Genomic DNA, 21,993 nt, shown 5'->3' with positions numbered 1-21,993 from the left:
TATTCCTTTTCATAGTAATAACAATAATAACAATATTACCATTAATAACAACAACAACAACAATAATAATAATAATAATAATAATAATAATAATAGTTATTCTACCTTTACAAAGCTTGAAAAGAAAATCATGCATTTTACTTTTAAGTGAATAAATTACTTGCACTGAAGATAGAGGGGGAAAAAAATTCCAACCAAACTGCCACACACAACAATGATCTCTATAATCGTATACAGTTCAGTTATGCAGTTCAACCAATGAATACACTGCAGATGGCTGGATATCCATGTTGCTCCATGTCATGACCGTTTCTGCGATATTTAGGGTCTGGAGTGCAGACCCGTTTACGGCCATTAGAGAAAGATGGAACCCACTGGATTTAAACAACAAATCAAAGCCAATCAAGGTAATGGGTATAACAAGCTGGAAAATAGCTGTGGGCTAATTGGACTGTGTGAAAGCTCCTCAAACTAGGAGGTAGATGTATGCGGGAGGAGGGTTCGAAAATGGGGAACTTGGAATGTGGATTGGGGCAGCATGGTCCCTAGACCCCTGCGTCCCTCCTCAGTCCTCAGAGCAGCGGTATTTTCCCATGCACTCAACTGGAGTGAAGCCAGAGAGTGGAATATCACAGTGCAGGGGTCACGGCAGCGTCAGGGCACATACTTAGAGCTCTGAAAGCAAACAGAGCTCCAAGCTCTTCAGGGAGAATTGTGTTTACCCTGACTGGAGTGAGGGATTGTTTCCATCCCCACAATCACAGCGCGAAAGGAGAAGGATTGATAGAAGGAAACAAACAGTAGACGGAGGCTTTTGGAGGAGAACACAAGCTTGCTATATACTGAATACTGCACAGTACTCTGTATAACGCCAAGGCTGAAATGCTAAAAATGTGGTTGAAAGATGTAAAATAATTCATAAATGTTTTTTTTTTTTCTAAATTCCATTTATAGTAAGATATTTCTTCATTATGTCTAAATGAATTTGTTCTACATCAGTAAACATGATGTTACGTTATCTGTCTGAAAGCACTTTCCTTGCAAGGTAACTTCATTCAAAAACTGTTAGAGGCACTGAAGTTGAGAGAAGACTATTTCTCATCGGCCGTCATGTACGGGGTGTTGCTTACCTCACGGACATACTCCTCCTGCTCCTCGCGGAGAGTAAGCTCGATGAAGATTTGCTGGAGCTTCTCATTGCAGTAGTTGATGATGAACTGTTCAAAACTGTTGTCCTGCAGGAACAGAAGGATGGATGAGAACCCACTGACCAAATGACTACTGTGATAATTACAATGTACACTGCAAACTAAAACACAACACACTGCAAACCAGCACACTAATACGGTAACAGTCGCTCAACGTTATTTACTAAGCACCTTCCTCTAGGTACCTATATAAGCTGGATACACGCTAGAAATTTTGGTGACTTCCTTTGGTGACTTTGGTGAGGAATGTCACAATAAGTCTACTTTAGGAAATCTTTAAATGTTTGTTGTTTTCCCCAATATAATACTATCTATAACTAAGGTGTCCCACTGAAGTTGCACAACTACAATGCTCTTATTTCAGTAAGCTTTATACTGGTTTGCTGCCGATGCGTGAGGGGGAAATCTGAGAAAATTCAAATGCAGTTGTTTAATATGTCACCCCTCTTACATTCTTAATTGAGGTTTGATGGAACTCAGACAGATGAATGTATGTTTCCTGTGAAAACGTTTGGTGTGACACCCACAACCAAAACAAAATGATTTAAAATAGTTTTGTGGGGCGCCGCCTTAAAGAATTCATAGCAAAGAATTTCATCAAACCATAGGCCTTTATAGCTAAGATTACATGAAGGCATAACATGGTACAATATACATAAAGGCTGCGTAATCTTATCTGTATCTTTTAATGGAGGTGAAGTCTTTAACCTCTGCACTCACAGTAAATGTTTTCCGGGTTAAAAATACAGGGTTAAAAAATCTAACCATTTATCTAACCATTTCCCTTTCTCATGCTAAACCCCAATCGGTGAACCGACTCCATCATTGAATTAAAGCAACAGTAATGCTCAATGTTATGCTCATTGGCTTATGATAAACAGTTAAGATTGTACTATTTAGCCATGACGCTGGGGTTCAGGAATTATTCAATCCTCTTCTTTTTTTTTTTTTAATCTTCAGAGCAATCCTACTGCATGTTAGTATCTCCAACTAAAGCCACTGCAATCATCAGTTCCAATGGGCTTGGCTTGAGAAAAAGCCCAAAATCACTTCCAAGAGGCAGCATATGGCACAATTAAAAGCACCAGCTCATTGTTTTACTTGGCACTGGCAGTTTTATCCTGGCAGCCTTTGCTGAGAGGCCACACTGGCATGTCAGCCTGGAGCTGCAGTGTTCTGGGAGTAATGAGAGGTAAACCCGTTCAAAGAATAACCTCAACAACTCTTACATTTTCTGAAGCCCCAAAAGCTCAGAAACACTGCAGCTCTCTGGCTGGCTTCAGTGAAGCTCAAAGAAATTCTTCACCCAAAAATGAAAACTGAGTCATTATAAATCACCCTCAAGCTCCAAAAAAAACATCATAAAAGAACCATACAAATAGTCTGTATTACTCATGCACTATATCCAAAGTCTACTGAAGCCATATGATATGGGTTTGGAACAACTTGAGGGTGATAAATAATGACATAATTGTAATTTCTGGGTGAAATGTTCCTTTAAGGTATTATGAGTACAGGATGAATGGAGCTAATGCTGTAACATCAAGCATACAGTTCATACTAATACTACTAGGAAACACTGTGCTTCAGGGTTTTGCTCTAGCAGTGGCTTATGCTGCAGAGATAAAAGAGCAGAATTAAGACTATAGGATTAAGTGCTAAAATCGCAGCATGCACACTGCCATGGGATTTCCTCTGCAGGTCTACTTACTCCATCCTGTCGCCATGGCCACAACAACATAAACAACATTCAGGAGAGAGTGAAACAGTCAGACAGCAGAAGACATGCAATGGACAAATGTAAACCAAAATGGCTGAAAGGTGAATTACTAGGCCCAGACAGAATCCGTGGAGTTTTTTATACTGGTTTTTGGGGGAAAATTCTGCAGAATGGATTTAAACATGGCAGAGTATGTTGCTATGAGTTTTAAAGAGATTTAATTAGCCAAAATTGTTAATAAACAAAAAAATACGGATTTCAGATTCAATGTGGGCCTGAGAAGTAGTTCTCTGTATTACAATGCATTACAGTCATATAACTAACTTTTAAAAAAATAATAATGCATGCAAGTGCAATTCTCTATTTAAATTTGCATTGGTGCACAGTAAGTCTGTCAGTACAGAAATGCAGGGTACTTTTCACCAACACACAAAAATTGAGTTTATTTTATGGGTGTGTTCAGTTTGGAAGCCTGCCTTTGCACGCACTGTGATGCGTTAGACATTGATGGACAGGTGGTGATGACATGAATTTTATAAGAGGCATCATTTTCAAAACACACTAAACACACCAAATCACTCACCTCAAAGATTTCAAAACCGTAAATATCCAGGACTCCCATTACTTTCTTGCGTGTTTTGGTTTGAGCCTGATCAAAAAAAGAAGAAAGTTAAAGGCAGAAACCAACTCGCTTTAAACACAAATACGTGAAATAGTGCTAGCATCGGTACAAGCGTGCGTGTCTTGTGTAGTTTCAGAGTATAATTTGAGTGTTAGGGTGCCGTCACATTTACTGATGTTTGGCAAATTTTCACATGCAAAACCCAGACACATCAATAGAAATTCACAAAATCTGGTATTTTGTGTTAGAGTGAAAGATTTCATCATACATATTTCGCATTGGGTTCAAGTTTGGTCTTGCAAATTTGATGTGTTGACCAGCAGAAAGCTGCTTGGTTTGAACACTATTGCTACACTATTGACAATAGACTATTGCTCACATCATTTTGCACCAAATTTTGTTAATGTGACAGCACCTTTACAGCAAACAACAAAGATTCAATGAAAATCCAGAGAGACATACCTTGATGCTTTCATTGATTCGGTTCACCAGCCAGCTGAACAGTCGGCTGTAAAGGTTTTTGGCAAGAGCATCACGAGCATAATAGGCCTGAAATAGGTGTGGCAAATTACAATAAATGTCCAGAACATCTGAATTACACATTATCTACACAAGCATAAAGATACTGATTAATCTCTAGCTCCAATTCACTCAATGTCTCACGGCTGTAAAAACAAAATTACACCACTTGAAGAGAACACATCATGTGGCCCGGATCCAAATGCACTGAGGCCTGTCATCTATCAAGAGTTAGTGGCTAAATTCTTAACAACATGATGCTATGCCAAGAACACATCACAAGTTGCTAACTGGACCCCTCACTTGAATGTTATTATTGCAATAATCAAGGCTTCGGGTTCACACACATTCCAGCAGCCTTTAGTGAGGTTTTGCCTGTAATATCTTTCTACCTCTAATCATGATGTTGGCTTGGCAACATACTGTTATTGTACAAAGTAATGTTCAAAATGTAATTTTCCAAAATGTCTATCCCAAAACTTAAATTTCTACAATGTATGCCCTCCAAGAGCTCTCAATCTATATCTGCCAGACCTTCAGGCTGCTATCCGATGAACAGTTGTACTGTAGCTTACAATCAAATACCTATAGATTTAGATTGAATTCAGAAATTATTTCAAATAAAGAAATAATAATAATAATAATTATTATTATTATTATTATTATTAACACATGGCTTCATTCAAACGTAATGATTTTTTTCACACAAGGCTTCATAAAGCCATTCAATTTTTGACTTGACAAACTTTTCTTTCCTAGTTGTTTTTGTTGTATCTGGCCGGATGTTTGTGAACTCTGGAGACCTTGGTTTTCTGTAGTGTCTTTCCATCATCTCCACCGAACTTGCATGGAACTTCTCCATAGTGGCATATTTGTAGTTGTAACATTTGCGACAGCGATGGTTATAATGGACCAGGTCAATAAAATGACCTTTCATTCATAAGTGATCTCACTTCATGTTAGTTTAAAAAGAAAAAATAATAATAGAGAACTATGGATATTGAATGAATTGTCTATTCAGAAGATACAATATATCCTATTGTAGGCTTTTTGTTCAATATCTTTTGATCAATGAACCTCCAGTTATTCCAAATTACTGATTTTTTTAATCTATTTTTTTTTTTACTTTATTAATTCCCATTATTTTTCCAGGTCTGGAAAACTTACAAGTGCACAAAGCTCCAAAGCTTTATACTGTCCTTTCATGTAAAAAGATTTACTTGAGAACCAAACATTTAAATGGAGCTCGATGTGCGATCAAGGAGGGTGTGTGTCCTGACCTGAGCCACGTTGAGCGTGGTGGACACCTTCTCCATCTTGGCCTCCACGGTCCGGAAGCTGAATGCTCTCTCCAGCACAGACTGCTCAATGCCCAGCAGCTCACACATCTCTTTCAGGTCTGCGACAGGAAATGCAAAACAAACCCAGGCAGATCAGATTAAAGAATTATTTATGGATAGACTAGACAGCGTGTTATGTAATTTAAACAGATTTTCCAATTGCCAAAGATAAACATAATCCCTCCGATGACTCTTATGACTCTTAAAAAACCCTCTATAAATACATATTTAGTGTCTTTAAATTTAAAAACAACAATCATTCTGATCAAAGGCCTGTCTCCTAGAATCTAGAAGTCAAGGTTAAGACTGATACATGTTAAGCCCCTTTCAAGGAGTTCAAGGAGTTTAAGCTGAAGGGTATTTTAAAAGTGCTTCTCTCCAGGGGTTTTGAGAGGATCTGGACATCAGGTATACATCCCCCTCATCCTACACCAGCTTAATCAGTCTCATTTCAGCCCATATCTATCAGATCAAAAGGGCAGAGGAAAGCACATTATTGCTGATGGGTTTAAGCACAGCACACAAACCAGACGCTGTAGTATGTATAAATGGAGGTGTTGACATGGACTGTGATGTTTAGTCTGGGCCGACCACTGCCCTGGCTATAGGAAACTAATAGAACGACCAGTGACAAACAACGCTCACTTTTGCAGTGAATATATTTTTGTAGTTGACATAACATGTTGACTAATATTTTTATTTAACGTTACAATTTTAGGTAAAATTTTTTGGTTTCCCCAAGTAAATTATTTGGTCTTTTTTTCTAAAGTATTTAATGCATATTTAAAACTGCATAGATGTCACGGTTTTAGATTAATTTTGTTTATTTGGATAATTTTAAGAAACTGGTTCCAAGTCATTTTAGAGGCATATTTAATTGTACTGTACGTATAAGGGAAAGTGAATAGTTTAGACCTGTAAAAGTTTTAGCATTATTTTGAATGACCTTTTTGCTTTTATTTGTTCATCTTGTGGTAAACTGAATGGCTAATAATAATAATAAGATAATTTGAAAATAGTTTAAATAGTTTTAGATTAATTCTAGCACGTAACAGGACACTGTTGTCCTGCATAAAATATTATATCCTTGACCTGTTAGTCAAGGATGCATTTATCTGGCTTTATAAAAACATACACATTTTTTATCATTAGCAGGAAAGGGTCTGAATACTTAGGACCATTTGATATTTCAGTTTTTCTTTTTTAATAAATCTGCAAAAATGTCAACAATTCTGTGTTTTTCTGTCAATATGGGGTGCTGTGTGTACATTAATGAGGAAAAAAAATTAACTTAAATGATTTTAGCAAATGGCTGCAATATAACAAAGAGTGAAAAATTTAAGGGGGTCTGAATACTTTCTGTACCCACTGTATGGTACAGGATGCAAGGGTTATCTGGGTAAGTACCAGTGTGGTGTTGATTGACAGTGTACTAACTGCAACTGCAAGCTTATACTATAAATAACTCTTGACATATCAATAGATGGCAGTAGTGACCAACCTGGTGAGCAGATGAAGGCACTGTTACATACAAGACCACAGTACATGTTGTTTTACAATTATTATTATTTTGATTTTCCATGTTAGCAAATGTTTATATCATTATACCTAATACTGATTGTGATGTCCGATCATTCACACTTGAAAGTTTTTTTTGGAAAGTGTACTTTCTTTTACAAACCAGCTGTTTAAAAAGAAGTAATGTAAGTTTTTGGATAGGCAATGCTTTCTGAAAGAGCCTAGCACTCACCGTTCTTGTCCTTGACTCGACTCTCATCGTAGCCGTTGCAACGAGACTCTGGTTTAAACTCGATATTTCCCAGTTTGAGAACAGCAGCCACCAGCTCCAGTATTGACTGAACCTCATCCTCCATGAAGCCCACAATTTGCATGGCATTCTGGGAACACAGAAGAGAAAACATATTCAGTCAATAGTGGTCTGCTGATGGACATTTAACATGGCAGTACATATGGAGGCTTCTGTAAAGTGATTGACTGGCCCGTAACCACACCACTAATGGACAGCATGAGGGTGTTGAACAGAAGTTTCCATCATACCACAGTCTGTCAAAGAGAACAGATTAAGCATTGCAGCTGGTCCTAAGAATAATTTGCATTTGACACTTTTGAAAATCAAGGAAAGAAATAAGAAATAAAATATATTTTAATAAAAATTATTAGTGTGTGTGTGGACGTTTTATTTATTTATTTTTCTATAGTCTCTAAAGAAATCTCATTCTCAGTGGTGATTCTCAGTAATCACTGAGGATAATGACACAATTCAATCATACATATGGGAAATGTTCTTAACTCAAAACACATCTTTTATTTCTTTATTTTTATATCTTTATTTTGATCTCGGAGTAAAATATGACCCGAGATTCATCTAAAAAGGATAGTTGTTCCAAAAATGAAAATTTTAATTTACTCACCCCCATGTTGTTCCAACCCTATATGAATTTCTTTGTTCTGTTGAACACAAAAGATTATATTCTGAAGAATGTTGGTAACCAAACACTTGCTTGACTTCCATAGTACTTTTTCCATACTATTAGTCAATGGCTACCAGCAACTGCTTGGTTACCTGCATTCTTCAAAATATCTTCTTTCGTGTCCAATAGCTGAAATAAACTTGTACAAGTTTGGAACAAGTTGAGTGAGTAAATGATGACAGAATTTTCATTTTTTGGGCGAACTATCACTTTAATATTGTTAATTTATGAATGTACAGGGAAATAAGTAACGTGTGTTCTAAATTTTACAGTAGTTTTAGCCAATAGAATCATCAGCAGCTTATGATTTTTCATGTCGCCTGTTCTTCTACAATAGCTTGTGTTAATATTTGTTCTTGTGAAGCCATAAATTACATTTGAAATGTCATGGAATCGCTGATAATAAATGTGCAGACAGTTCATTGGCAAAGCAATGGTCTAAAGGCCAGAGATAACGGAGCGTGAGCTGTAAAGGGCTGAAATGTGATGCGGATCAAAATGAATGACAAACCAATAACTCCCTTTATCTCTCAATAAATGGTAACACAATTTTATCCTTCCAGAGTGGAAAAACTCTTCAATAGTTTTTTTTTTCCATGTTAACAAGACAAACATGTTGTGTCTCTAAGAATGAACGTTCTGCTGAGTTTTGTATATTATTTACAGTCTAGCATAAATAGCCACCATCCTCCCTCGTGGAAGTGTTTACTGTCCCCTACACACTGAGCCTTATTTATGCTTAACCTCATAAACTACAACCGTCTACACTGCGAAAAAAAGGCATGTTTCTAATTAATTAGATTTGACTCCCCAGGCAAGGGGTTGAAAGACAAAGCCAGAGGCCCAGCACATGCTGAGTTATTGTGTTCTGATGCCAGTATGGAGCTTGGCTTAGGTCTATTGTTCATCAGAACTGCACTGTATTGTCTGTGTCTGTTTAATGTGGGCTGCATTGTTTGCTTGGACACAGACACAGACATTCAGGTCTCCACAATAAGGATGGCCCAGTGGCCCGGGCTCACCAAAAAAGGTTCGGGCCAGTTGATGGAAAGTCACTTGTCTTAATGGGCCAGAGAATAAACAAAAGCAGCAACACTGTCAAAAATTTAATATTCAAGCACATTATGCATTGCTTCCTGTGTTATCTCAGTGTAAATACACTACTTTTCAAAGTTGCATTAAATTGATCAAAAGTGGCAGACAAGACTTAATTCAAATAAATGCAGCACAACTATTTTCAACATTGATAATAATAAGAAATGTTTTTGAGCTCAAATCAGCATATTAGAATGATTTCTGAAGGATCATGTGACACTGAATTCAGTGAATTCAATTGAATTCAAAATTCAGCTTTGATCACAGCAATAAATTATATTTTAAAGTATATTAAAATGTGCACTAAATGTTGCTTCTAAACAGCAGAGAGGATAATATACAGCGATGTATCAGGGTCCTGATCACCTTGTTTATTTTACAACAATGACCAACTAACTTTACCCTTAACTTTGTCCTTTGCATAATTTACAGCTATTATTGCAAATTATAAACCCTTATAATAGCTAACTTCTGCCATGTCATTTGTCATGAAATTGTCTAGTATTTTTTTTTATGTTAGTGAAACATTTTTTTTGTATACTGTAGGTCAGAAGCAAAATATATGTTTAAAAATATTTAAACAAATTATATATATATTATTTTTTTAAAGTGAACAAGTCAGGCAAGTGTCTAAAGGAAGCAAAACTACTGGCTCAACCAGGCCAGCAGAAAATAATCCTCATTGTTAAACCCTGCAACGAAAGTCCATCCTCTGCATGACCCATTTTCACAACAATAAGTGTGCATGAGAGAAACAGAAGCACCAATTTTATTTAAGTCAGCGGTGAGCAGGTGGAATTCCCCCTTAAATGAACTTCCCTGTCTTCAAGTAGAGGCTTGAACAAATCTCAAATTACGTAATGACACAAGGCAAAGTGTCTTGCTCAGAACAAACTCCACCTTTGCGGGGTAAAGGATTATCTTATCCAGTTAAGCCGGGGAGATAAGGTGCTTTGTTAGCTTCTCAACATACAGGGTGCCATAGATCTGAGCTAATTCCAAGACAGTCTGAACCAATGACTCACATACTATAATGTGTCAGGAACCAGCTACTGTATGTACAGTATGGTAGGCCTGAACGCAAACTTACTCTGACTGTTCTGAAACTGGCAGCATCGTCCAGTCCATTGACTGTTGCCGAATCCAGGCTAAGGTAGTTGTATTTACTGAAGTCTCGGTCCAGCTTCAGTTTTTCTGAAAGAAAAATACAATTACATTGTTAAAATCAATTCACTTGACAACCATCTTTGAGGCAATTTCTCTCATTCTCCCAAGAGTGGTCACTCTTTGTACATTCTCTTTATCCCAGGGGTGTCCCATCCTGTTCCCGGAGGGACAACACCCTGCAGAATTTCCAACACATTTGCCTAGAAGTTTCTAGTAAGCCTGAAGACCTTGATTAGCTGGTTCAGGTGTGTTTAATTAGGGTTGGAGCTAAACTCTGCAGGACGGTGGCTCTCCAGGAGCAGTATAGGACACCCCTGCTTTATACTGTCTTTGCCTAGATGTATCAGCCATTCCATATGACCCAGTTGCTATCAGATTATGTTACATCTATGTGGTATTCTGCTCAATTCACCCCTTTGATGCCTGAAATCAAAGCCTTTTATTGTGTTCTCTTTCATTTAAAATGTCAAACAATGACCATGGTCCAACAGAATGCAAATAAACCACGAATGAACCATAAATTCTGTTTCCAGAGTCTTTAACTCAGGTAAATTTGAGCGCAATCCAATAATCTTTTCCTCATTATGCTCTGAAAGCCACTGAATGGACTGTGCATCCCGAATGCACATGCAATCATTAAAAATATGTAGTTGGTCTCTTACTGAGCGTGTCATCTGATGCTCCAGAAAGCAGCTGGTAGAAGATGTGGAAATTCCTCTCACCCCTGGGCTGCTTTACCACACGGGATTTCTCCAAGAGATCTGCAAAAGGGAAATATCAAAGCACAAAGCATTTAATGAGCATACACAGCTGACTCAGCTTAAACAGAGAGCTGCAGAAGGGTTTTCTGAAGGGGAAAAAAAAATTCTCCACAAAGAGAAAGTTTTAGCGATAATGTTTAAACATAAAAGACAAGCCTAACATGAGGTACAAGGCTGTCGAGCAATGATAATTACTTCTGAAAAAGTCACAAGTCAATTGTCGCTTTTCCACTATGTGGTACAACTCGGCTCGCTTTGCCTTTCCACTGCAGTTTAGTACCACTTCCGAGTGGGTGGGATTATAGACTGTTTGTTATTGTTGCTCCGCCACCTCGTCTACTGACCAAAACACAGCCATGTCTTTTTTCAAGTTGTGTGCGATGGTCATTTAAAGGAAGTTTTTTTTTAAAGTAATGCGAACAAATGGTACTGCGGTGGCTGTTGCTGGCTATTTAAATCTAGCGTGTTTGGTGTCTCTTGTCACAAATCCAATGACGCAGGTAGGGACGATTCTTTCTGACCAATCAGTGATCTGTAGTGTTCACACGTCACATTTTAGTATCAGTACGGCTCGCTTGGAACCTCAATCGAGGTGGTACTAAAAAAAAAAAGTACCAGGTTCTAGCTACTGTAGTGTACAAAGTGGAAACCCCCCCCCAAAATGAGCTGTACCAAGCCGTACCATGCAGTGGAAAAGCGCCTAATGTGTTTTCAACTTCATACATAAATAAATGTTAATTTCAGCAATCCCAGTGAAGAATTACACACAGATGAAACTGGCTAAAGACAATTCTCTCCTACTATGTACTAAGCAGAACAGCCATTTCAGAGAAAAACAAAGGTGTTTTCCTGTTTATATTAGAATGAATATTTAGGTATCCATGGTGACGTTTTCATTGTTCACTGTATTCAGATTGAGACAGGAAGTCTCACAGGAGATATTCATCTATGGGGAGAGGAACCTGTCACACCACCCACGCTCCATCTAGATGTGTGCCCATTAGAAAACAGCAGCATCAGCCCAAAGCCTTGATTACCTTATCATCAACAACATTTATTAGCTTGATATGAGATAAGACATGGAGGATTGTTAGTATGAGCAACTACAAAAATTATGCAGGAGTATTATCTATGAACTACTGATAATTCTGATAATGCTTGACAAAGTACCAATCAAACCTTCTTTGACATTTCATACTCATTGACAGCTGCACTGGGACATGAATAAATAATTTTGTGGTGACATAAAATTTAGCATGCATCGTAATGATTGTGATGACCTTAATTTGCTATTTATTTGGCCAATAACCTTTTACTATTTTTTTTTACAACAATGTAAAAGTCGTACTGTCACTTTAGATCAATTTAATGCATCTTTTCTGAATAAATGTATTAATCCCTTTAGTAATAATAATAATAATAAAACCCTAAACTTTTGAATGGTAGTGCATGTATGGAGGTTAGTATTGTGGTTTATTACTGTGCATTATTATTTATTACTGGTATATTGGCTCATTGAAATGAAAATGATTCAGTGGTCAACCTTTTGAATTATTCAACCATATTAATATTCAACATATGTATCAAAAGTCTAAAGCTATAATACGAGATGCTAATTTACAATTTATCATCAAACAAGTTCTTTACTGCAGGAAACTAAATGTCCATGGTTCTTCAAGTATTTGGTTAATAGTAAAAGCAAGATGGCAATAAGCAGTTGTCACTTCCTGTTTTATCTGATGCCTGTCACAACAGTGGGGTAGTGGCTGTGGGCCACAAGCTCATCAATAGTTTATAGCCCCATTAAAGATCCCCTGTTGTGGAATCTACCTCAACAGTAACCAAACACTAAAGAGTATCCTTTGTCTCCCTTCTCCCCCATCCTCTCCTTTAACTTCCAGAGATAAATCATGCTGTCTGGTGTAAGAGTAGCGTCTGAGGCAGGATGAGTCTGAGGAATGCAGGAAAACTGAGGGGACTCCACGCTGACCTTCCACGTTTAGTACATTCGCAGACCTTTGTTATTGCTTTAACACAGTTCCAGTAATGGCCTGTAACTTCTGTCCTCCACTCAAAAATCAGAAGTCTTCCATCTTCCTTCTCTGCATTGCTTTGTATTGACTTGTTCAGTCAAGCCTGAGTTCTACTCCAAAACCTAGCAACCTTGCTGTGAACTGCCTGCTTGCATATCTTGCATATAAACGTAGCACAGAATAATTGATCAGAATGTGCCATTATAGGCGGATTTTCTCCCATACATTGTTACAAATATAAACACTCAGTATGTTTGTTATTAAAATATTGAATGAATGATATTAAAATAAGTATTCTCCAACTGGTCCACTGTTTGGTCCGTTGTTTTTAAACCAACATCGCTGTGTGGCAAAACTGCTTATAATGCATACTGTATTCAATTTGCAAATTTCTATGGCCTTTGGGTTATCAAAACTTTGCTAAAAACCTGTTGCACACAATCTGCTACATGCCTTTTGTCATTATTATTGATACTTTTTTTTATCAAGTAAAAGGTCTCTTAGTAGAATTGTAAAAAAAAAAAAACCGTCAGGTCGTGGTTCACGTGTCTTTTTGCTGTTTACCCATTACTGATTTTTATAAAGTAAACTTAAAAACAACTTTTATATCATTAGTAATATAAACATTTACATTTAATATAAACACAACATTTGCTGGACATTTTTGCAAGTAGTGATTTACATTACAAGCTATCAGACTTTCATACTTTTTGACTATATAAAAGTCAAAAACTGCACCAAATTGCATATTTTTGCTCAGTTCGGGCCTCTGGATAAACGGAGGTGTTTTTTCTTCAAGTATGCACTCCATATTCTCACTATATCATACCAAATGAGCCATAAAGGTGTTAGACTTATTTCATATGTCAGGCTTTACAGGGTTAACTTGATATGGTGTCTTAAAAACAGTAAGATACTTTGTAACAGCTAAACACATCTGTCTAGCACATGACAACATTTATCCTGCTTCATCTGCCATCCCGAATGTCTTTTTTCAACTCCGCTTGTGTAGTGCATTGTGGGATTGCCTTTTTCTGCACAGGGTACATGTAATGTTAGAATTAGGCTAAACTGAAATCTCTCAGCATAAAGTTTCTACCTATCATCAGCAATAACCTTCATGTTGGGAGCATGCCTATGATGCCTTAAAATACTGCCTGTTTAGGCTGCTCGGGAGGTTTAGGAACAGAGTTCTGGTGTATGAAGTCTGTTTGTTCAAATCATCTAAAAACAGCTTCTAGTGGGTAAAATTATGCTGTTTTAGATGACTCTAAGATTGTTTCTTTGGAGGAAAGCCCTCAGGCTTCAGAGCTGTCTGTAGCATCTTGTTATAGCCTGTCTGTGGTCATGCAACTTGGCTGTTTTGAAGCACTCACAATAGATTCTATTGTGCAGACTACATGAAGCTGTAACAGCAGAGGCCAACTGCACCAGCTGTGCGTAAGTTACAACTTAGCCCAGTTTTGACATAAAGGAGCAGAAAGTTACAACTTACTCACTACTAAATATTTTGGTGTTGCACCATTAAACTGGAAACGTAACTCTACTTATTGACAAAATATTTATAGAAGTTTCGACCAGGAGTATTGGTTGGAATAAAATAGCATATTGGCTCAATTGCATCAATAAGCACTCCTGTTTTACCTGACGTAATTCAGTCCTTAAGACATATTTCATATGCTCAGGATATTATGTGAATAAATTATTTTGTTAGCATCATTTCAACACTAATTCGACTTACACAATGCACCTTTCTGTGCATCGGTCAGCCCTGTACATGTCAAATATAATAAATCATAACAAATACATGTCCTTTCTTTTTTTTCTTTTTGGTGCAAAACAGTGCAACTGAATAACATACAGAGTTACAAACTACTTTACGTTCCAATAATGTTACAAATAACGAACGGTCGGTGCAACTCTACCCAGGACTTCAGTAAAAACTGTGGGGGAATTGTTTTAATTGTGGGATTGTTTAAAGCTCTTCCAATCAAGCATTGAAAAAGAGAGTAACATTTTGCTCCCACTTCCTGTGTCTTTCCCTGTATATGTTGGTGGAGTCAAAATAAGAGATAACTGGAAACAGGTTACGGTCTTGCTGTCCTTAAGGAAACTCAATGTGTTCATATACCCGAACAGAGGCGTTTATAGATCTGGGCTAACTGTTGAGTGAAGTAATTCAGTGCTGCTCCAAATATCAGCACAAAAGAAATGACATTAGATTGTCAGTTAGGTCTAGTGACTCCCCTGTATGTGATGGAGTGACGTAGATAAATCACATCAGCATCATTAATAGTGGGAGATTGATCGATTCTCTCATGTGGATGGTGGCACACTATCTGATCGACTCAAACTGATGTACTATATAGGTTACAAACTCTCCTCAAATCAGTGAGCAAATGGACAAACTGTGCCAACTCTTACAGGATGTTGCATCGGCAATACAAACTTAGGCTGATTAATTATCTCTCAATGCCAAGTGGTAGCCCTTTCGTTTCCATTTAAAGACTTTAAGGTCACTTGTCATAGTGGCACAATCCCATTTTTGACCAGATAAATTTAGCTACGGTTTAGAAATCGACTGTTATGTATCAGAGAATGTGCATGTTTTAGGTCACAACTCATTGTTTCGACTAGCCATTGATTCAACACTATATATTAACCAAATGCCTGAGGAAACATGTAGCTAAATGGACCACTGGCTTCAACAGTCAAGAGTATTTGTGCCAAGCCAACTAGACTGCTGGACTGGCTTTGAATTTGCAAAGAGAACGGCTCAAGGGCATATTACAGGAACCATTGCTATAGTTTTACGAAATAAGGACACGCTCCGGATGGTTTATGTGTGTATAAATGCAGCACAGTTTCCAAAAGCCCTCTCTGAGAGCACACAGCTGGGAGCAAGAGTAAAGACAGCCAGCTGTACAAAATTATAAACAAAACAAAAAAAAAAATGGTACAAAGTCAAAAGAAATAGTTGCCCAAAATGAAGCTTCTATCATCATTTATTCTCCATTGCATGTTGTCTTTGCACTCATATGACTTTTCTTCCAGAAAACACAAAAGGGGAAATTCTAAAGAATGGTAATGCAGTTCTTTTCCATAAATTGACCGTTCATGGTAATCACAGCAGCTATAAAAGAAGTATTAAAGTTATGCGCTATCTTCCTAATGTTCTGAATCCATATACTCTAACATTCTAAAGTTTAGGGACAGGTTTTTTTTTTTTTGAAAGAAGTCTCTTGCATTTATTCGATCAAAAATACAGTAAAACAGCATTATTGTGAAATAATATTACAAATTGAAATAACCGTTTTCCTTTTTAATATATTTATAATGTAATTTATTTGCAAAGCTGAATTTTCAGCATCATTACTCCAGTCTTCAGTGTCACATGATCCTTCAGAAATCAATCTAATATGCTGATTTGCTGCTCAAGAAACATTTATTATTATTAGCAATTTTGAAAACAATTTCATATTTTGGGGGAAACGGTGACACCTTTTTTTTAGGATTATGTCATAGTAGATAGAAAACAAAAAAAACATTATTTATCTGAAATAGATTTTTTTTTTTAACAATTCATTAATTATTGTCTCTCTTGATCAATTTACTGTGTCCTTGAAGAATAATAGTATAAAAAAAACACACAATCTTACTGACCTAAACCAATTTGAACGGTAGTGTATAACACACAAGTCATTTGGACTACTTTTATAATGAACGTTTTGTACATTTGGGTGCTTGACAGTCATACACATCATGGAATGTTGTTGTATGGAAAACAGCTGCATGAACATTTCTCAGACTTTCGCCTTTTGCATTTCAGAATTTCAAAATTAATCAGCATATGGGCTTAAAACGACATGAGGGTGAGTAAATAATGACAGATTTGGGGTGAACTATTCCTTTATTTCTATTTGGGCACTATTACAGGGATACTCCTTGGTTTCCACCTTGTAATTATACTCACAATTACTGATGACTCCACCAAGGGGGTCTCCTTTGAAGTCAAACTCGATATCCATGTACTTCCCCTGTAGAAAGAGAAGAAATTGTTTGCACATCCCATAAAAAGTGCATGGTGGGTGAGTTGATGACATCGTTCTTTATTGCTGTTTAACATGGCCTTCCTGTGCAGTCAAAATAAGATATGACTAAGAAGCTAAGGTCTAAGAAGCGAGTCCCTCTCCAATGGTGACTTTGCATCAAGGCCTTTGGTACTAATAGCAGGCTTGCTGCGGAGAACCACGTGGCTCTTTAGTGGTTCTTGATGGTAGGAAAAGACACATGACATTGAGGGCAGTGATCACTGCAAATAGGGCTGAAATTTGAGCCTTCCATGAGGCAAATGGGAAAAAAAAAAACAGAAAAAAAAAACAGACTTTCCCTCTAAGCGCAGTCAATTCTCCAAGTACAGGCCTGTTCATAACACAGGCTGCCAATCATAAATAGATTTGCAATGGAGTAATGGACTACTGTGGGAGAAGAGGGTTTTTTTTTCTGCCATAATGGTAAAATAAACTTTTTTTGTCTTTCTGTCCCTGCACACTATTTGGGATAAAAACAGTAAGCCCAGTGTCTCTGGAGCCAGTTAAATTTTTCCCTCTTTATTTATATCCAACAGCTCTTCAAAAGGAAACTGCCTCAGAGGCTGCTGAATAAACTCCCAGAACTCCAAAATCCTATGCCAACACAGGAAGCAACAGCTGAAAATGTCTTTGAGAAAAGTTATAACAGTACAGCAGTTGGAAATATATAGGATAAAATGGTGCTTGAGATACAAAACATTATTATGAAATTCAAAATCTCAAGGTGTTAGCATGCTGTCACCTCAGAGATGGTTCAGTTTCAAACCCAGTCGAGCTGGCTTGCTGCCTTCTGTCCATGAGCCCTAACCAAAGTGCTGACTATTGTAGAATTACTGTTTACACCACACAAATGGACACTATTCACAATTGATTTCAATAGAGCTTGGTATTAGCATATAGCTAGGCTAATAATGTGATACTTTAATTAGCATAAATAAATGGCACCCTTGTGAAAAATTAATACACTTAGTTGAACTGAATGTGTACTTGTAGTTTACTTCAAATCTTAAAAGTACATTAAAAAAACAATACATGCAGTTAATATAAAATCATTTAATTGTAAAATAAAAAATTATTTAATTGTACTTAATGAGAGAACACTTTCATTTTATTAATACACTTAAGTACTGTATAGGTCTACACTTTGTAATTAATTGTCAAATTAACATTTTTACTTTACATTTGAAGTAAATTATTATGTTTTAATAATCTTTTCTTGTGCTTTAAAGTACACTTATTTGATATGTTGACTAACATATAATTTATTGTGTAAGTACATATATATTTAAATACATGACATACAAGTTTTCATAGAAATGGCATTACAGTCATTGCGGTACACTTTATCAGTATTTCAAAGACAACATAAGTAATTATGAAATTACATATAAAGATGTAAGAAGTCCTACGTAAGAGGGTCAAACAAGCACTCTTAGAACTTATTGCATTTAATATAAATGTAAACTATATTACATTTTAATTTAAATGCAATTAACAAGCTATTAAGTGTCCGAAAACTTTAAAATAATATATTAACGTAAAGTATATTATTTCCATAATAAGTGCTATTTTTTTTTATTAAATTTTTTTTTTTTAAGTATGCTTATTTTTTCCAAAGGGCCCCCCCTTTTTTTTTTTTTTTTTTTTTTTTTTTTACATGTACTTCATGGCATTTTTAATTCTTTATAACCAACATTTCTCTCACCTGAGCAACCATCTAAGATCTATAGTTTGCCGTTATGCATTATGGGATTGCCTTTGACAGGATGCAATGCTGCCTTAAAATCCAAAATAAGAAAACTTTGTTTTGAGATGGTCTAAGATGCTTCAAAATGCTACCTATATAGGCTAGGTTTTGAAACAAAGCCACAGAAATAAACGGTTCCTGGCTAAAGATTGTTATGCAACACTGATGGTCTCATGTGGGTGATGCAAGAGCCAGTAAGAGTGCTCAACAAACTAATTTTTGACCCACGAGTTACTAAAATTTAGATCTGGTAAGTTTCCTGAGGATAAACGTCAACAACAACAACACTGACTCAACGCTGTTCTGTATTCCCTGTTATGTAAACTGAACAGCACCTCTGTTGAACCTCTGAAAACACACGCTGGACAATGCTGTGTGGTCTCTAACAACTGTAAGTACACACGCTATAGCTCAGTATATGTTTACTTTGTGTGGTCAGGCCATGACGGACAAATGGAAAAGGGCCAAACTGTCAAAGAGCAGCGGCAACAAACACATTTACATAAAGAGAGATATTTAACTGTGCTAATATCTGGGCTGAATGGCATTGTGGGAGTCAGTCCTCAAGGACGACAGGGAAAAAGAAGAGACTCAAAGGCATCTGGAGGTGGTTGCTAGAGAAGTTACACAGAGTTCTGTTTGAACCCTGCTGTATGCACGAACAGCAATCATTCTAGTGTTGCTGTGTCAAGTCCAAAGTATACTTTACAAAAATCGGATGGTGCACGTACTATTTTAGTGACGAAATTTGCATGTCATGCACACTGTACGCAGACACGTATGCGTAAAAACCGAAGTATACTTTGGCCTTCAGAATGTGCTCCGTGCCGGTCCATAAAAAGCAAAGCGGGAATGTTGCAGTATCATTTTGCAAAATCAAACTCCCAAGAAAAGCATTGCATCACTTTAGGGGCGGACTGAGAGTAAGCAATAGAATAATTTGCCTGTGTTCACATTACGGATCAAAAGTCCATGTTGATCTATTCTAAAGCAAACACACTCTAGAGAGTAAGAGCAGCATCAAAACAGTTGTAAAATACTTTGTCTGGAAAAAGAAAGAGATACTCACAAATCGAGACGAGTTGTCATTCCTCACGGTTTTGGCGTTCCCAAAAGCTGCATTGGAATAACATGTTGTGAGTTAGTCATGCCAGATTCATTTAGCACTACATTTCTACTTTGACTGATGTCATCTGGCAGAAAAATGATCCTGAATCCTCTCAGCTACCTTTCATCATATTCATGAAGCATAAAATACTTAGACTGCCTAAAATTATAAATAAAAACAACAACAAGTCCACACAATAATGTATGTCTATTTTAAACATTGATGAGTATTTTAGTTAACTCTGATGGACACTGAATGGAATTTACATTTATAACCAACTTTGCTTTCAAGGTTTACATTTTATCAGTTCATGCATTCCCTGAGAGCTGAACCCATGACCCTGGCATTGCTTGTGCTATATGCTTTACTGTTTGAGCTACAAGATGACACCACAATAAATTAATATTTCAATGTTCTCTCAGATCAAACGAACAATGGCTACATTCAGAATATAGTACTCCAGTACAAAGTATGTATAGTAAGCAAATGTTCAGTATGCATGGAATATCCAGATAACCTACTACATTTGCAGTATACAAAACAGCACAATGAGCATAATGTATCCCACAATGCAACCTTCCATTTCCTATGTGACAAATGAACCACAATTCTCAAATTAAACTTCATTATTGCAGAACAATCTCTATTTCCACTCATTATATGAATATATTGAATATGATTTTACTGATTTTTTTTTTCATTACCCAAAGAACCTTTCAGTAAACAGTTCTTAAAATAACTATTTTTTTCCTTAGTGTGAGGATTAAAATCAATATTTTAAAACTTAAAAAAAATATATATTTTCCACTATAAAAAACTAAGAACCACAAGGAAATTAGTGAAAGGCTCTTCACAGAACCAACAATGCCAATAAAGAACCTTTATTTAAGTGTAACATGTCCCTCATTATTGCACATTAAATACAAATAATTTTAAAACTTAAAAAAAATATATATTTTCCACTATAAAAAACTAAGAACCACAAGGAAATTAGTGAAAGGCTCTTCACAGAACCAACAATGCCAATAAAGAACCTTTATTTAAGTGTAACATGTCCCTCATTATTGCAACATTAAATACAAATAATTTTCACATTTTCCGTCTGAACACATATATGAGCTACATGTACACAGAGAGTCTATGGTAGAGAAGCATGCAGCAGGAAATGTGCAGGACCCCCGGTGTGGGGCTCATTACTTCCAGCAGCTAAACTCTCACAGATGTGGGACTTCACTCTGCTCTGAGTCCTGCTTCCAAGAAGCACTGGGCATTCCTACTTCATCCCCATCTCATCACTTATGGGCATTTCCTGCTTCATGGCCCCACATAAAAAACACAGCTGTCTGATTGCCAACAGGGACCAAGAAGCTTTTGGCCCTTTAGTTGAAAGTGGGGCAAGATAATGGGAAAATACATATGATGTATCTCAAATCATCTGCTTCCAAACTTGCCTTCAAGAATCTGAAAAGATCTACCACAAAGTTTCCTATTAACAGACCTGCTGGTACATTCAAGAACATATGATGTATGTTTTAAGGCAACCCAAGGGATCTGAGTGTCTTAAAGGTGTGAAATGACACATAGACAAGGCAATTTGTACAAAAACAGAAAATGTGGAAGACTCACCCTCAAGCACGGGATTGGACTGAAGCAGCTGCTCCTTCACTTTGCTCACCTCCTGGCCCTTCCCACACACTGCCGCCACATACGACATCACAAACTTACTGGCCTCTGAAAATCAGACCGCAGAAGAATGAGGTCAGGGATCATCTTCTAGATGAGACCTCACCCCAAAAATTCCCTTTACATCAACTCTGTCCATCCTACAGGGAGCAAACGCCTTTCCCACCTCACATCAGAATCCAAACTCTCCCATTCTTTCAAAGCCAACAATGAGATCAGCTGTTTAAAGAGTCTTCAACATCCCATTGAGCTGATAATTAATCATGAAGGGATGACAGAACAACTCAAATAGAGGGGAAAGCCTGTGGATCAGTGTCCAATTTGGCAAATATAACTTAATATAAAATAAATAATTTGTATAGTATAATAATATATACACTATTATACTATTACACTAAAATATATAT

General features: G+C 36.8%; 1 protein-coding gene across 10 annotated transcripts in view; it reads right to left on the bottom strand.

The window, feature by feature from the left end:
• The window catches only part of LOC107748838 (unconventional myosin-Ib-like), a 74,109-nt gene that overhangs the window by 18,035 nt on the left and 34,081 nt on the right, over positions 1 to 21,993 (bottom strand). For 6 of the 10 annotated variants that reach the window (XM_016563816.1, XM_016563820.1, XM_016563819.1 and 3 more), the window contains exons 5-15: positions 21,530 to 21,634; positions 19,865 to 19,911; positions 16,931 to 16,994; positions 10,826 to 10,924; positions 10,087 to 10,190; positions 7,160 to 7,307; positions 5,350 to 5,468; positions 4,013 to 4,099; positions 3,512 to 3,577; positions 2,920 to 2,925; positions 1,131 to 1,235 (exon numbers count right to left, since the gene is read on the bottom strand). In XM_016563816.1, coding sequence (XP_016419302.1) covers positions 1,131 to 1,235; positions 2,920 to 2,925; positions 3,512 to 3,577; positions 4,013 to 4,099; positions 5,350 to 5,468; positions 7,160 to 7,307; positions 10,087 to 10,190; positions 10,826 to 10,924; positions 16,931 to 16,994; positions 19,865 to 19,911; positions 21,530 to 21,634 — 950 coding nt within the window. The remainder of the gene's footprint in view (positions 1 to 1,130; positions 1,236 to 2,919; positions 2,926 to 3,511; positions 3,578 to 4,012; positions 4,100 to 5,349; positions 5,469 to 7,159; positions 7,308 to 10,086; positions 10,191 to 10,825; positions 10,925 to 16,930; positions 16,995 to 19,864; positions 19,912 to 21,529; positions 21,635 to 21,993) is intronic. The other 4 variants (XM_016563817.1, XM_016563823.1, XM_016563825.1 and 1 more) reach the window with 1 other exon arrangement.

The sequence above is a fragment of the Sinocyclocheilus rhinocerous genome, unplaced genomic scaffold, assembly GCF_001515625.1.
Source record: "Sinocyclocheilus rhinocerous isolate Xijiao unplaced genomic scaffold, SAMN03320098_v1.1 scaffold3457, whole genome shotgun sequence".
In the NCBI taxonomy this organism is placed as follows: domain Eukaryota; kingdom Metazoa; phylum Chordata; class Actinopteri; order Cypriniformes; family Cyprinidae; genus Sinocyclocheilus; species Sinocyclocheilus rhinocerous.
This window is presented reverse-complemented; position numbering and strand designations above follow the sequence as displayed.